This window comes from Syngnathus floridae, chromosome 15 (genome assembly GCF_059516105.1).
Source record: "Syngnathus floridae isolate MCC-2025c chromosome 15, RoL_Sflo_1.0, whole genome shotgun sequence".
NCBI lineage: Eukaryota > Metazoa > Chordata > Actinopteri > Syngnathiformes > Syngnathidae > Syngnathus > Syngnathus floridae.
Window position 1 is genome coordinate 5,676,343 of NC_142427.1, and position 15,580 is coordinate 5,691,922.

Consider the following 15,580-nt stretch of genomic DNA (forward strand, 5'->3'; position numbering starts at 1 on the left):
AAAATACACAATAAATATGTGTAATGAATACAAACGTAGTAATAATTATAGATAAGACATTATTGTAAATATGATTACAAATAGCAGTACAAATGTATAATATAACACCACAATAAATTTCTGCGCAGGTTTCTGAGGTTTATGTTTTGTATGTATGTATGTATGTATGTATGTATGTATGTATGTATGTATGTATGTATGTATGTATGTATGTATGTATGTATGTATGTATGTATGTATATATATATGTATGTATGTATATATGTATGTATGTATATATGTATGTATGTATATATGTATGTATGTCTGTATGTATTCATGCGTGCATGCATTATTTATATTTTGCTAATAATAAATACACCTACTTAGAGAAGCTGTGTGACCAAAAAGGATACTTTTAGTGCTAAAATTATTAGTGTTTGTGAATTTTCAAATATGCTGTTTTATAAAACAGCCGGGAAAAAATAGAACTGCATTGAGATGTCGAGTTTTAGATTAATAGATGAACAGGGGAAAAAAATCCTTTTGTGATTAATAATAATAATAACAGTAGCAGAAACCTGTGGCAGCAGCTGGTATTATTCAGATAAACACATTATTTGTGCATGGATTTAAAAAAAAGTAAGTGACTGCAAAAAAATGGTAATCCTCCTAAATATTGGGCCGAATGTGAATGTTAGCAAACTAGAAATAATTTGGTGGATTGCTGCCATTGCACAGAACCATATTTTCGCCCCAACAAAAACAACTTGTCCCATACTAGTAACACAACAGGAAAATGTGCTGCTGTTGCATGTAATTAATGAGAGTTTTCTGCGGCGCAACCTCTCGCTGCTTTCGTGCAATTGAAAAATGCTGTTATATGAATTTTGGTAATTTTCCTCTCAGCAGCAAGACAAGGAAAGAAACTAATCTGGTTTGGGCAGGGAGGGGTGGGTGTGGTGATCTTTTATAATGTGGTGAATTTTCTTTTTCAATCAAGATCAAACATGGAATAACTAAATATTTTCCATCCAATTTTATGCATTCATTGGACTTCAATTTAACTTTCATAATGACTATTTCTTTTTTTAATTTGGCAGGCTTAAATGCTCCCGTGTTTAAGGAAATATGTTTTAGGTTCTTGAAACTGGCTGAATTGCATAGCAAATTTCGGAACCCCTCCAAATCTTTTGACTCACAAAGCCAAAATGTCAGACACAAAACTTGAAGGCATATTTTTCAGTTTCTTTCGCTTTGGAATCTCTGCTCCCTGCCAGTATCACAGGAATGCATAATGAAAGCACACATTGAGGCCCAATTTGTGAACGTTGCTGTCAGCAGGCTTTTGTACCGATGCAATACTGTCTAAATGTCACTCATATGAAGCACAATGTCATTGCCGTCGTTCGGCGCGATAATAAATACAGCATTTTTTGGATTGCATTGTTTGATATTCTCGACACTGCAAATACAAAGCAAACATTCCAACATGGGACGGCATGTCGAAATGTTACTGCTCTTGCTTACTGTACAGAGAGTATACAGTTACACCACCACCATACCTCCAGAGTCTATGTGGGCTATCTGTGACCGGACGGTGAACGACGGAGACAGTAGCGATGGTACAGAGAGCTATAGGAATAATAAGAAAAAAGAACAAGAAATCACCCTTTTATTATTTATTTAATTATTATAGCACAGTATTGCCGTGTTCAATGAAAACAAGTTTTTACGTCATGTTTCAGCCAGTAAAGCTTTCATGTCAAATCGTTTCAGTCCTTCACAGGGTTTGCAGTTCTTTGTAAAATAATCATGCACAATAAATCATTTTAAAGTAATTGCAGTGTTCATCAGATGCTATTGACTCGTGGGACCATGTGTTGCCATTACCTTAGCTCAACTGCCATGATTCTTTTTACATGATACTTTTTCAAAGCCTCTTCTGTTTGCTATAAAAACAAGAGCTTGTCCCGAAGCTTTTTAGCGTCCACGAGTAAAGTTCTTAATAACCCAGAGCTCTGTTAAAGTAATAGAATGTGTGGCGTAAACTTTGTGAAAAAGTTCATTTGTGTGTGTGTGTGTATGTGTGTGTGTGTGAGAGAGAGAGAGACAGATAGAGAGAGAAAGACACAAGCGTTGAAACTCGTTGCTTTGAACACACAAGCAGGTCCTGGCATTCAAATCATGTGAAAAATGTATCCTGGATTCTAATAGTGAAGATGTGAGTTTGCCAAGAGGCATGTGTGTCCTCAGTTCACCCTGTTACCCATATGGTTCGCTACAAGTCATGGTGAGCTAGGCCTCGCTGCATGGGAGAAGAATCGTAGCAGAGGTTGAGCAGTTTGCTATGTTTGACTTTTTTTTTTTTTTATTCAAAGAATGCTTGGTAACTTTTCAAACTAATATACTAACACTTTTGTATTTTCTGCTTCCATCTTGGCTCGGGAAAGACCTTTTTTAAGCCTTGAGCCAGCAAACAGAAGCCACAGCCGCCAAAATGTTAAGGTTGCGCACAGGCTCTCTCTCTAGGTTTGTCTGTATGCACTGTGAAACGACTAAACTAAATCCACAATACTGTTTACATTGTTGCGCTGTCTTAAAATGAAGACATTTTGGAGGTGTTTACATTGAATTTATATAATTTTTCCCTGCACAATCTAACCAATACAGCCAAAAGAATACACATTGTTTATTGGAAGAAGCTTTTTGGCAGACACTTTTCTTTTTTAAATTCTCATTTTTATTGTGTGATATAATCCCTCTCCAAATATCGCTCTTGGATACTGTCGACATTGTTTATTGCCCGAAAGTCAACCTTGATAAAGACACAGAAAGATCTAGATCTCCCCCCCCCCCCCCCCTCCTGCTGGAGAGTCGTTATTAATTTGGCTGCTTTCGACGGTAAACTGTGAACCAAAACTTTTTCCCTCTTCCTCGTGTTGGTTGCCAAAGCTTTATGCTCACGATGAAAGGAAAGGTATGCGATACCTGTTTCTCAACTACCAAATGGTGAAAAACTATTTTGGTCTCAGGCAAAGTTAATGAGACTGTTTCACAATATGCTTGACGTTTAGGATAAATACAAAGAAACCAAACAGAGCACTCGCAGCTTCAGGTTTGTGGAATGTATTGTGCTGTTGCCACACATAAGGTTTTTATTTTCTCTTCAAAGTACACACAAAGATACAAGTTGGTTACTCTTCTTTTTTGCTGCAACAAGGTCATGGGAATGTTTCTCACCAAAGTATCTAGTTAAAATCTGATCAAAAGTGTTCATGCAAAAGGAGTCCTACTCCAAATACTGTAAATGCATAACGTTGACTCATGTGCATGCACAACCATGTTAAGCTATTTTGTGAGAGAGTAAAAACCTCCCTTCCATTGTTCTTGGGTCTTTTATGGGGAAGTCCGCACATACCTGCACTGTACAGTGGATGTCAAAAGTCTACACACCTCTTTTCAAATGCCAGCTTTTGTGATGAGACCATCATAGGGCATTTTTTACCAATAATGTGACCTATAACATATACATCTCAATTTAAAAAAAAATGTTTTAGACGAAAGTAAAACTGAAATGTGTTTGCACAAGTGCGCACACCCTCTAATTGTTGGATTTTGACTGTGTGTGGAATCAACCAATCACATTCAATCTCTTGTTAAATGGTAGTCAGCACACAACTGCCTCCATTTGAAGTTCTTCCAATTAACCCCAAATCAAATTTTGCTGTTCTGTTAGGGTTGTCTTGACGGTTTTTTTTTTTTTTTTTGCTTTCCAGCAGAAGCCCAAATCTTTTGTGCTAACACTGATTGCTAGTTTGAAATGTTCATAATTCTTTTCACTGTGACCAAGGTCTAAGGAAAAAAAAAGACCTTGTCACTGCAAAATAAAAGTGACTAACATGTATGTTTTGTGTGTACTTTCAAGAGAAAATAACCCCCTTTGCAACCACATTGTTCCTGTTGTTTATTTTTACTCCCCCCGCCCTTGAAAAAAGCTAAATGAAATGTCGAGGTTACAGGTCACATAAATGGTGGAAACATTTTGGAATCATTTATCTTGGTTTAATTTTTTTATAACAAGAACATGGCAGATGAACGGGGGGGGGGGGGCATGGGGGGGTAGACTTTTTATACAACATAAGTCAACATACAACAACATTTAAAAAAAAAAAATCCCTATGTGCATGAAGATGTATTTGGCAGCAGTCAAGTGTTATTCAAAAAGCAACAGCAACTGACGCCATGCATTTGACTAATTTTGACTATATGTAATAGCACCAGCAAATGTTACACCGTAAATTCAGTCCAACAGCTAAATATGTCTCATTCATTTCTATAGTGAACTGTAGCTTCCGTTTTCTATTTTTCATTCTTTACCTCTATGGAGAGTTAATGGTCAGTGTATTGCAACACTCCTATTGAAGTAGCAGCAACTAGTCATTAAAAAGTTGTTACGCAAAAAAGTTACGCGAAAACCCGCCTTCAATCCCTCTGGTATTTCGGTAAGGATTCAGATGGCAAAGCCGCACCGAGGGTCACGTGGCACGATATTTAGCGGAATGTTACCAGAACCAGCTGACGTGCTTTGGTTGCATTCAGGCTAGGGTGGGGGGTGTGGGGGGGACTGCTCTTCAAAGAGAAGAATTCTGCCACATCCAAAGCGACCACACTAACCAGCCATTCATGTGCATTAGCCAGGCTGGTGATTACCACTGGCCAAACTGAAGGGCGATCATGTGCTATGAGGCGTATCTGTAGTGACTCACATTCGAGACAACAACTACGCCACTAAACAGTAAATGACAGTAAATCTGTGAAGTGTAGCGCCGGGGAAGGCACAGTGTTCTGTGGTGTTGCTCGTATCCTAATCCATTGCATCTCTTAGCAACAAACAACGTTAGTCAAGTAAGACGTTGGAAACGCTTGCAAACAAAGTGGGCTTTTATTTTTATTGCATTCGGCTTTGTACGGCTAGACTGGCTTTTCTGGTTAGAAACAGTAAACAACTAAGTATGTACATAGCGTGATAAGATACATTTGAGCCTGTACTTACAGCTGGAGGCTTGTATTACAGTAAACAAATAATCACCCTCCCCTTTTTAAAATTAGTCAAATTGAAATGCTTAGAAAAAAAGATGGTGTTCTTAGGAAAACTTGAATGTTTGTAAACCATTTGTATGATAGTATAATGTGCGGTTGTGTGCTCAGTAATTTCTAAGGAATACAACTCGTAAAACCACCTTGACATTTTGTTCCCGGAGTCATACCTGAGCATTACTGAATATTTAATTATGACAAAGTTAATGATAGGATGCAAGCTTTTTGTGGAATTTTACCAGCACAAAGTTCTGTGCATTTATAGATGTTATGCAATTGAAGTGAGATGCAAGGGCGGAAGTGTGTCCATGAAAGAGCATCATTCTAAGACAGCGGTTCTTAACCTTGTTGGAGGTACCGAACCTCATTAGTTTCATATGCGCATTCACCAAATTCCTCTTTAGTGGAAAAAAAAATTCAAATTCAAGACATCGATGTTTTTTACTGGTGCACAAAATGAGCCATGAATGGACATCACCTTGTTCAATGAACAAAACCAACACAATGCATGAACTCAAAACAAATTACATACCTGCAAGTCAATGTGACATCTGCTGTTGCCTTTGGAAGACCAGTTCAGATATGCATCATCACGAATTTATTCGAGAAAACGGGTGTGTTCGGACCTCCGCAGTGGTGGCTCTCCCAAACCCCTGAGACAGACTAACCGAACGCCTAGGGTTCGATCGAACCCAGGTTAAGAACCACTGTTCTAGAGTTTAGTTGAAAAGCAGAATTATAAATATATATAAATATAAAATAAATATACAAGATAGTATCAGTTACAGCTGAACATGAATATCCTGGCGGATTTTTTTTTATTTTTTATTTTTACAGATTAGACAGTACTTTGCCTGTCGCTTGACGGTAAATTGGAGTTGACACATCAGTTTGTTAATGTTATGGTGCATGTACAGTATCACAACCTCAGGAATTTAATTCAGGGTGCCAAGTCGTACACAAAGTGGTCGTCTGCAACCTTGAAGTTTTTTTTGTTCCTTCGTTTGCATGCATAAGAATTCTGTATCATAAAAGTGGGGCGAGCGCAGATAAATTTGCGTGTTAGATTATACAACTAGTTTGGAGTGGGGGCAGATATCTCCAATGTGTTGAGTAACAGTGTGTCACACCAAATTCTTAGAAACTCATCTTATGATTGTGCCTTTGGTCATTGTAAAGAAGCTTTTTTAGCTGCAATTTTCTTCCGATTGATTGACCATACTTTCCATGGATTATCTGATGGTCTCTACTGAATAATGGAATTTTCCATTCAGGCCCATTATAGCTTTTATTTTGTTTAATTATCTTCATCATTTCGTCATTGATTTTATATACAGTTGCGAAAGAGACATTTTGTTTTCTTGTGAAATGCAGGACCTAGCTTGCTTAACAGATCCATCTTGCAACACTATTATATGGATAATATTTCCTAATAAGCTCAGACGGCAGCTCTTCGCTGCCTGGCTGACAAAAACGATACCTTTGCATTTTCAATGTGCCGTAGCACAGCGCAGTATATGATTGAAGTTATATTACATAATCGGAATCGCTCAGCTGGGTCGTAGAGCACTTGGTGCACGAGTCGTCACGTGGTCGAGCCGCGTTTCAGTGCGTCAGCGTGACACTTTTAGATGGGTCATATGTCAAGTGAGCTGATGAGGTTTGTATTATATGCATGTATTTACTACACAAAGACGTGCCAAACTATAAATACACTTCCAAGTGCTTGAATTCACGGATATGACATTCACGTATAAATGCTTAAATCTAAAGCAGCCGTTTAGCTGATCAATGATGCACCGTGACATGCAGCATTCGGGTCGTAGATCTTGGTGTGTTTTCCCCATTTCATCCGTCACGCTAAGCTATTTGTCCCTGTCAGTTTTTCCAAAGAGTGGTTTGAGCCAGCCACCGTCTGCAAGAGGGGCTCAATTGCGGCCCCTTGAAACACAGGCCAACTGACAAAAAGTGCAGGGTCAAGCTGAACAGCTTAAAGCACCCTTGTACACGCTGTTTGTCGAATGTTCAGCTGCTCACCTCGTGCTAAAACACACACGGCCAAAATCCAGTTGATATCAATCCATTTTACAGGCTGGTACTTCCGGAATTAAACATTCCTCCTATACAACGATAAAAAGAGAAAATAACAAAAATAAATACTTTTGAATCGAATACTTGAATGTTTATGATTGTGGTTGGATATTGAACCATAATTCATTTATACAGCACACAAAACAACAAGCACAATAGTAAATATAATAATAAATGAAAACCTTAATAAACTCTACACGATTAACTTTTTTTAACACTCGATTCAGCTCCTCAGTCTCAGATCGTGCTGGTCTATCCAATGTGGCCAATAAATGTATCGGCATAATGAGAGCCAAGGATCTTTTGCCAAAAAAACTCCAACCCAAAGGATTTTGTGTCCATGTAAGGATAAAGAGTGTTGCTTTTGTGTACTTAAATGCACAGATGGATGTAACATGTAGGTCACAGAGTTGGAAGTGTTTAAAGCGTTCAGGAACACACACACACATGTCACTACATATGGCCATACACTCACACACACAACACTATAACCTCAAAATACTCTCACTCTTATGATTGCAGTTGGATTTTTTTTTATATATATTTTTTTAGACAATACACTAAAGAACCTTGTCGCATTTTTCTTCTCATCACACAATAGCTGCGAGACTTTTTATTTGGATGTTATGACTTGAGTCTGCTTTATAATATGTTAACATTTTTTCATATTTCGTGCTATTTATTGTTGGTATTGTAACACTAACAAAAAACATTTATTGTTTCTGAAGCGCAATTTGTAACAAATCATCCTTGACATAACTGTAACGAGGCAGCCTCTGCTGATGCTTAATTACTCTTGATAAATGATCATAAATGATAAGTCTTGAAATGAGCATTACCTGCCTTTGGGTGAGAGGGCGGGTGAAGGACTTTAGGAGACGGTCATGTGAGTTGTCAGATGGGTCTTTTGGGTCAAATGCTCTTTAACAAAAGCGCAGCTCATGGACAATATTTGCAGTATTTAATGAGGAGATGCAGCGTGAAATGTTGCCATGGAATAAAGTGAATGTCCGTGCTAACTTTACTCGATAGGAAAAAAAAAAAAAGAGAGAGAAAGAAATTTGGTGTAGAATTTGCTCCCATCTGTAACTGGACAAAGGATCTGCTATGGCTAACGGGTGGTGGTGGGTGTGTTTTTGACAGAAAGTTGAGCAAGCTGTCCTGTCAAAAAAAATATTTAGACTGTCCTGCACTTGTGTTTATTGTATGTTGTTCTCTGCGGGGATTTATTTCATTTCACCACATTTGAGTTTTTTTCTCCCTGTTGTTGGACTGAATGTCTTAACACGTTGATTTTGTGTTTTTATTCAGCCCTAATCTGTATTTAGCCTTTGTGTGTATCATACCAAGTCTATTTAGTTTATCAAATGTAGTTATTCAAGAAATTTGAGCTGAAAAATGTTGCATTATTTGGTCCCTTTCTTGTTACTTTACAACTCAAGCAGCTATGCAGGCAAGAGAAATGTTGTTTTGCATCTGTTATGTAAATGTATTCTTTTGGCAATTTCGAAGTTCAGGAGAAAATGTCTCCTGAATAAAACGTAAAGACAACCCTGACTCCCCATGTAATTCAAACATTCCATAATAATCACATGACATCATGACTCACTAGAAAAAAATTGAATCAGTTAGGTTGCGTTACGCCTCACAAATTCCAAGTTGAAGAAATGAAAAATGTTTTTCAGTAAGTGAAACATTTCCGCGTGCTGTACAACGCCTCAGCGTTATGGACAAACACCTAATGCATTCTTTAGTACTTTAATGAGGGGCTTAGTCAGAAAAGAGAATAAAAGACAGGCTCCTCTATTGAGGTCATTCTCACCTGTCTGATCAATGCCGTTTAATTTGCCATTGTTCTCCCTATACACGTTTTATTAAACGTGACGTATCTACGTACGCAAGGCGTACTGATTTTAAAATAAATAATTGCAGCGCCGAACGGTGTTCATCAATCGGTCGGTGCTTCAAACAGACCCATAAAGGATTCCTTAAAAACAGAGCGATGTCGATCTTGTGTTGTGTTGTGGCCGCAATTCTCTGCATGTGGCCTTTTGTCTCCAGATGTAAATGTGGCCAATGTAGCAAAGGCCTTGAATGCACGCTGTAAGCACTATTTAGCATATTCAAGATGTATGTTATTCACATGGCTGATACTGCTCCTTTCATACGCGTGCGTGCCTCTTGTCTGTTTTAAACCCCCATCCCCCAGTCTCGCCACTTCACCCCCCCTCGCCCCAGCGTCGAACCCCCCCAACACCACCGCCTTATTAACTGATGTCCAATTTGATGCAGCATATTTCATGAGCTTGTCACGTAATACAGGCAGCTGATTAACCTGGAGTCTGGCTGCTTGGTGGAGTTACAGCCCAATTTTTTGGACTCCCCCCGCCGCCATTTCCAAACCACCTCCTCTCCACCCCTGAGCCCTCCTCAGTCTTTGTTGTGGCGGTTGCAGCAGAGCATGCCTCGCATTGGCGGTCTGAAGCATTGTGTCTGATTTCCAGTAGACAAACTGACCTCTGGGGATTTATTGACAGCAAACTCCACAGAGGCAGACACAGAGCTCGGAGCATGGAGGCAGGCGGCGAGGGGAGGGGCGCGGTGGGGAGCTGGGGAAAGGAGAGGAGAGGAGTGGTGGGTGATTGTTTCAGACAGGGAGACAGACAGATGGAGGGGGAAGGCGGCGAGGTGGATGATGAAACAGGAAACAGGTAGCAATACAGAGAAAGAGATCAGCGCGAGGGGCTGGGGAGTGGGGGCTCAGATTTGGTTGGATTTGGGAGAAATTTTGTTTTTTGGTGGAGCGTGCGGATGTGGGAAGAAAATGGCTGCCACCTACCAGGATCTAATTAATTTTGAAGGATCATCAGGCCCTTTAGTGTGAGGCAGGGTACTGGAGGTAGGGGAGGGGGGCGCGAGGCAGACCCCTGGGCTGATTAGAATTCACTGCAGGTAGGCGCTGGCTGCTGCTCACCCACTGTGTCATGGCTAAAATGGAATCACTGTTGTGAGTGGCAGTCCGGGCAAGTGGAGCCTGCCTCCTTTGGCCTGCACCCCTTTTTTGGCACCGTTCACTTGAGTCTACCCCTAAGGCAGGTGGATTTCCATGTCGGCGTTAACCAGGGCAGCCAGAAAAGCAGATATATGTACAGTATGTTGTTTGCTTTGCCTAACTGTAGCGCCCTTGGCAACAGGCAAACCTGACAAATAATATTTGCCATGGTGATGGCAAATAGAATTTTGGCAGATGCATGGATGTTATTCAGTTTCAAATTTGACAAAGTCAAATCGAATGAGGCAGCGAGACGGGTTATTGAGAACACAAGTTGCACTTATAGAAGAGTTTGTTCCTGTAGTAAGGTCTCTCGAAATATGCTCACACGTTTGGCCCGCTCATTCCTTTCCTTTCTGACACTGACCTGCTTAGGTTGACATTGTTGCTCCTTAGGTTCTGCTCAAGGCAATAGGTGTGTCTTTTCAATGCTTCATATTCTTACCTCTGTTTTCTGTTGGATCGCCTTGTCCGTATCTTTTGCGGGGTGGGGCTCCTCAGGGTTTTGTGCATGGCCCAGTTCCGTTCCAACATTTGCATGCTGCCATGGGAAATCTCTTCAAAGTTATCTATTTCCATTTAATGCAGATGATACCAGAATTACCCATTTTGGACTACAAACTGCCCTGAGGACAGTCATACATTTTTGGCCTAAATTTTTGACTGTTCAACTTATAACAGACTTAGAGTTTTCAGCTTGACTTCTGCTTCGTGATGTTTCATTTGCAGTACTAATACTTTGTACTTAAAATTCAAAGCCATTTCTTTGTGTGCCAAAAAAGCGGGTTGTACTTGCAATCTCCGCAAGACCACAATAAAATTATTCCGATCAAAATGAAACACCAACAGCAAGTAAATACATTACTCTTTCAGGTTTTCATTCCCAGTTCTTTGACACAAATCACAAAGAGATCTGACATGTTCTGGCCTAGCTCAGTTGGAGGGAAGGGGAGAATACCAGAGGTCACTTGAGTGAAGGTCAGATACACTTTTAATCTACAGGTTTTAACCGACAAATGCATTCAAGTGCTGCTGTTACCGCCATTTCCCATATGACTGGAAATATGCACTTTTTTGTGTTGGAAATCTGATTGGGACACCAAAAGGAAATTTCACACTGCGCCAAATTATTTTCCCCCCCCAGTGTGAGTGACCTGAAATGACACCACATTGCTTCAGATTTTTTTTTTTTTATCTTGGCTAGTTTAATTTAACTTTCTGCAGACTGCCCTCTATATACGGTATTAAAGTTGCTGGATAAATGCTTGCCTAACCATTACCAAAAGTAGCTTGTCACATGCTTAATGGTGTTGAATGGCTGGCTTGTGTTTTGCAATGAATGTCTTGTGTGTTTAATATTGGGATTCATTTTTTATTATTACAACTTGTAAGAACTGCGGGACGTCTTTGTCTTGTTTGAGCTGTTGGAGATGAGAAAATAGCGCTCGCGCGCACACACACTCACTTATACTTACGCACATGCGCTCGCACACACACACATACACACACTGAGTGCATTAATTAATGTGGAATCAAGATCGTTTTTTTTAAGGGTGTGGTTTTGTTGCCCAGTGACTCAGATAACTGCTGAGAGACTAGCTATCTCCGATATAATTTTCACCCTGTTGCCGAATTGTACACAGGACAGTCCATTTTTGTTTTTTGTTTTAATTTGGCATTGAAAACTCTTCACACATCTGTTGCAGCATGTCGGAGGTAGACATTCGTGTTGCTTCGGGTCCGTCGAGGGAGTGGCAATATCGATGTGATCTAAAGATTTGTCTTTGTCTTTTTTCCTTCTTCTCTCCCCTGCAAACACTTTGGCAGAGCAACACATGATTTGGGAAGAGAGGACTGACAGCCTTGCCTAGCGCCCGGCCTCTGTTCAGCCATCTCCACCAGCAAACTGAAGCTTGACCCGCACTTCATCACCAGCCGCACGTCATCTAACTGTGAGTCCCTTGTTTTCATATTCAAGTGTGTTATGCATAATACAACTATCTTTTTGGAAATACCATCTCATTTGGATTCAGGATATGGGAATATTAGGGCTATTACATTATGATTATATGCTCCACACTTTTTCTTAATTCCACATCTATCATGCACCGATGCGCAAGTGGAAATTTGAAGCATTTCTCAAAAGCTATTTGCCTTGGCTCACAGTGACCATGCTTTGTTTTTCAGTCTGTTTGACTCGAAAAATATTTCATAATCATTTTTACCCTTTGCTCACAGGGTAAGCAAACTAGCTTTAAATATACATTTGCACTTATTCATGTGGGGCCATTGTTTGTGGTTTAAATTATGCATTATGCTCTTTTTTAGTATTTTTTTTAATATGCCCCAGCTCCCTCGTGATAATGAATTAAATGTATACTATGTATAAAGTAGTGTAAAAGAGCAAATTTAAAGTAATTCACTTGTAATTTAAAACTACGATTCTCTTATTTTGTAGCTAAACTTTGAGGGGAAAAAACGCATCAAGATTAATAATCTAAGCACACTGATCTACGGCAGCACATTCAGTGTGTCTTGAGTTTAAAAGCACCATTATAGCGAGCACATGACCAACAAAAGAGTCTGCTTGTCCTCTGAGCCCTGTGCGCCACCCACTGGCGATTAAAGGAGCGTCTCTCACACACACGCCAAAAAATCTTCACTGAAAAAAAGTGTTGAATTTACTCCATTTTATTCTGTCAAATAATTGCACGAAATAAAATCTTCATTGTACATGCATCAAATGAAAAATATATATCTGGATCCAGATGACTTTATTTTGTGATACCTCTTGAGAAAATAAACTTGATTAAATTGACACATTTTTTGTTCATTGCACTGTGAAATGAAGATTAAGGTTCAGTCAAATGCATTGTTCTTATTATTATTATTATCGTCACTAATATTACCATACTATTATTACTACTATTATTACTACTATTACTATTATATTCTCATACTTTTTCAGTGTAACGAGATTTAAAATGAATTAAAACATCTGTTTTTACAAGAATAATATTTTTAATCAACACGGTCAAAGAGGTATTGGTTTAACGCGTTCAGTGGTGTACACAATGTTTATCAATTAGTCAAGCAGTATTATCCATAAGAAGGAAAAATTAAGTTATTTCTCTTGCATTATACAAACTAATATTTTGAGCGAATCTGCACAATAATAATAATGTAATTTAAATATAGTCTTTTTAAAACGCTATAGAAATTTACACAGATTTCTGTCTAATTAACACAATTTCATATGTAATGGATGAATAATTGATGTTTTCTTTTTTAATATATTTCTAAGCCTTAGTAATTTAATGGTACATAAAAAATGCTTGCATGTGTTCCAACAAAGGTTAGATTTTCTGGCCCCCAGTGTTTTTGTCCGTTTTTAAATCACGCGTGCGAGAATGGCACTAAAGACGGCTTCTTATTGCAATTAGCAATTCCAATATCGTAACAGCACACACGGGGCAAGTGCGGTGTGACTAACGCGGCTAAATAATGCAGCGTCTCTCTAAATGAGGTGTGTTGCTGCCCTGCTTTTCAGGTCACATCAGTTGCAAGGGGATGACCGAGCGCATTCATAACATCAATCTCCACAACTTCAGCAATTCTGTACTTGAGACCCTGAACGAGCAGCGCAACCGTGGGCACTTTTGTGATGTGACTGTTCGGATCCATGGAAGTATGCTGCGAGCTCACCGCTGCGTGCTGGCCGCTGGAAGCCCCTTCTTTCAGGACAAGCTACTTTTGGGCTACAGCGACATTGAGATCCCCTCGGTGGTCTCGGTGCAATCCATCCAAAAGTTGATTGACTTTATGTACAGCGGGATTCTGCGAGTGTCTCAGTCGGAGGCCCTGCAGATCCTAACTGCCGCCAGCATCTTGCAGATCAAGACCGTCATCGATGAGTGCACTCGCATCGTGTCCCAGAATGTGGGCCTGGCCGGCCCGGGAGGCTTCCCCGTCATACCGGGAGACTCGGGTCAGGACACCCCCCGCGGCACGCCCGAGTCGGCCACGTCCGGCCCGAGCAGCGACGCCGAGTCGGGCTGTATGCAAACGTCAACCCAGCAGAACGCGGATCGAGCGTACACGTCGCTCTACTCCTACTCCGGCCTCTCCAACGGCACCCGCGAGCGCTCGCTTTACATCAACCCCTTGACGAGCAATTACGATCCGAGTGCCGGCGCTCAGAAAGACCAGCAGTCGCAGGATCCCCCCTGGATGAACCGCATCCCGGATCGTAGCCAACCGGTGGAGCGCTTCATCTCCACGGCCGAGTCCACCACGCACTGCCGCAAGCAGCCCCGACCGGTACGCCTACAAACAGGTGGCATGCACATCAAGCAGGAGGCCGAAGACGAGTACGGCTGCTTCAACAACGTAGGGGACTGCCAGGTGGAGAACGACCACACCGAGGGCGTGGTGAGCGAGTCCAAGGTGGAAAGTTTTGACTCGGGCGTCAGCTCCTCCATCAGTACCGAACCAGACGCCATGGATCAGCAGCCCTACCTGAGCTTCAACCGGGAGGGGGGCGGTGAAGGCCCTCACGGGGCAGGCGGACCGGTGCAGATCGAGGTCAACGACTCGTCCCCGGAGCAAGCGCAGGAGCCCGACGAGGGCGACCAGAGCCACAGCACTAGTGACAGTACCATGATGCATCCCCTGGCCAACCCCATCATGTCCCAATCCCTGGCCAGCACACCGCACTACCTGCGGCAGGTGGAGTCACACACCAGCAATCTCCGAATGCCGCACGCCGTGACCAGCAATTCCCAAGTGTTGGGCGCCGGGAACACCTTCTTGCCCACACTCTTCCCCCCGCAGCCGACCAGAGACAGCAAGTCTTTCATTTACCTTCCGGGCCAGCAGCAGGCCCAGTTTGTGACGGTGCCGCCCCCTGCCATACCATCATTCCCCAACGCCATGGCCGTGCCCCCGACGCCATCCCAGCAGCAACAGCAGCAGGCAATGGGTCAGGGGGAGAAGAAACCCTATGCATGCACTCTCTGCTGTAAAACCTTTACTGCAAAACAGAACTACGTCAAACACATGTTTGTGCATACTGGTAAGTCACATTGCCTCACTCCATCTTGAAATGAATCAGCTCCGGGCTCCAGACTGCCCATAAATTTCAACCCTCAAATTTCAGACAGTATTCGTGCCAGGGCAATCAGTATTTAATTAAAAAAAGAATACTATGCTTGAGTTCTTGTTGTTGCTGACAAACGTCTGCCTCCACACTCCACAGTACATTTATCAGTCATCTTGAGAAAATGAGTGATTGGAATATTGACATGTCTCCTTGTGTAAAATGTGTGTTATATCTGACAAGAGCCATTAATATAAAAT

The 15,580-nt window shown here is 41.1% G+C and overlaps 1 protein-coding gene across 1 annotated transcript in view; it reads left to right on the top strand.

Annotated features, from left to right (window-relative positions):
- zbtb20 (zinc finger and BTB domain containing 20) overlaps positions 1-15,580 on the top strand; it is a 30,014-nt gene that overhangs the window by 3,181 nt on the left and 11,253 nt on the right. The window contains exons 2-3 of the mRNA XM_088398589.1: positions 12,050-12,174; positions 13,773-15,296. Coding sequence (XP_088254715.1) covers positions 13,793-15,296 — 1,504 coding nt within the window. The 5' untranslated portion in view covers positions 12,050-12,174; positions 13,773-13,792. The remainder of the gene's footprint in view (positions 1-12,049; positions 12,175-13,772; positions 15,297-15,580) is intronic.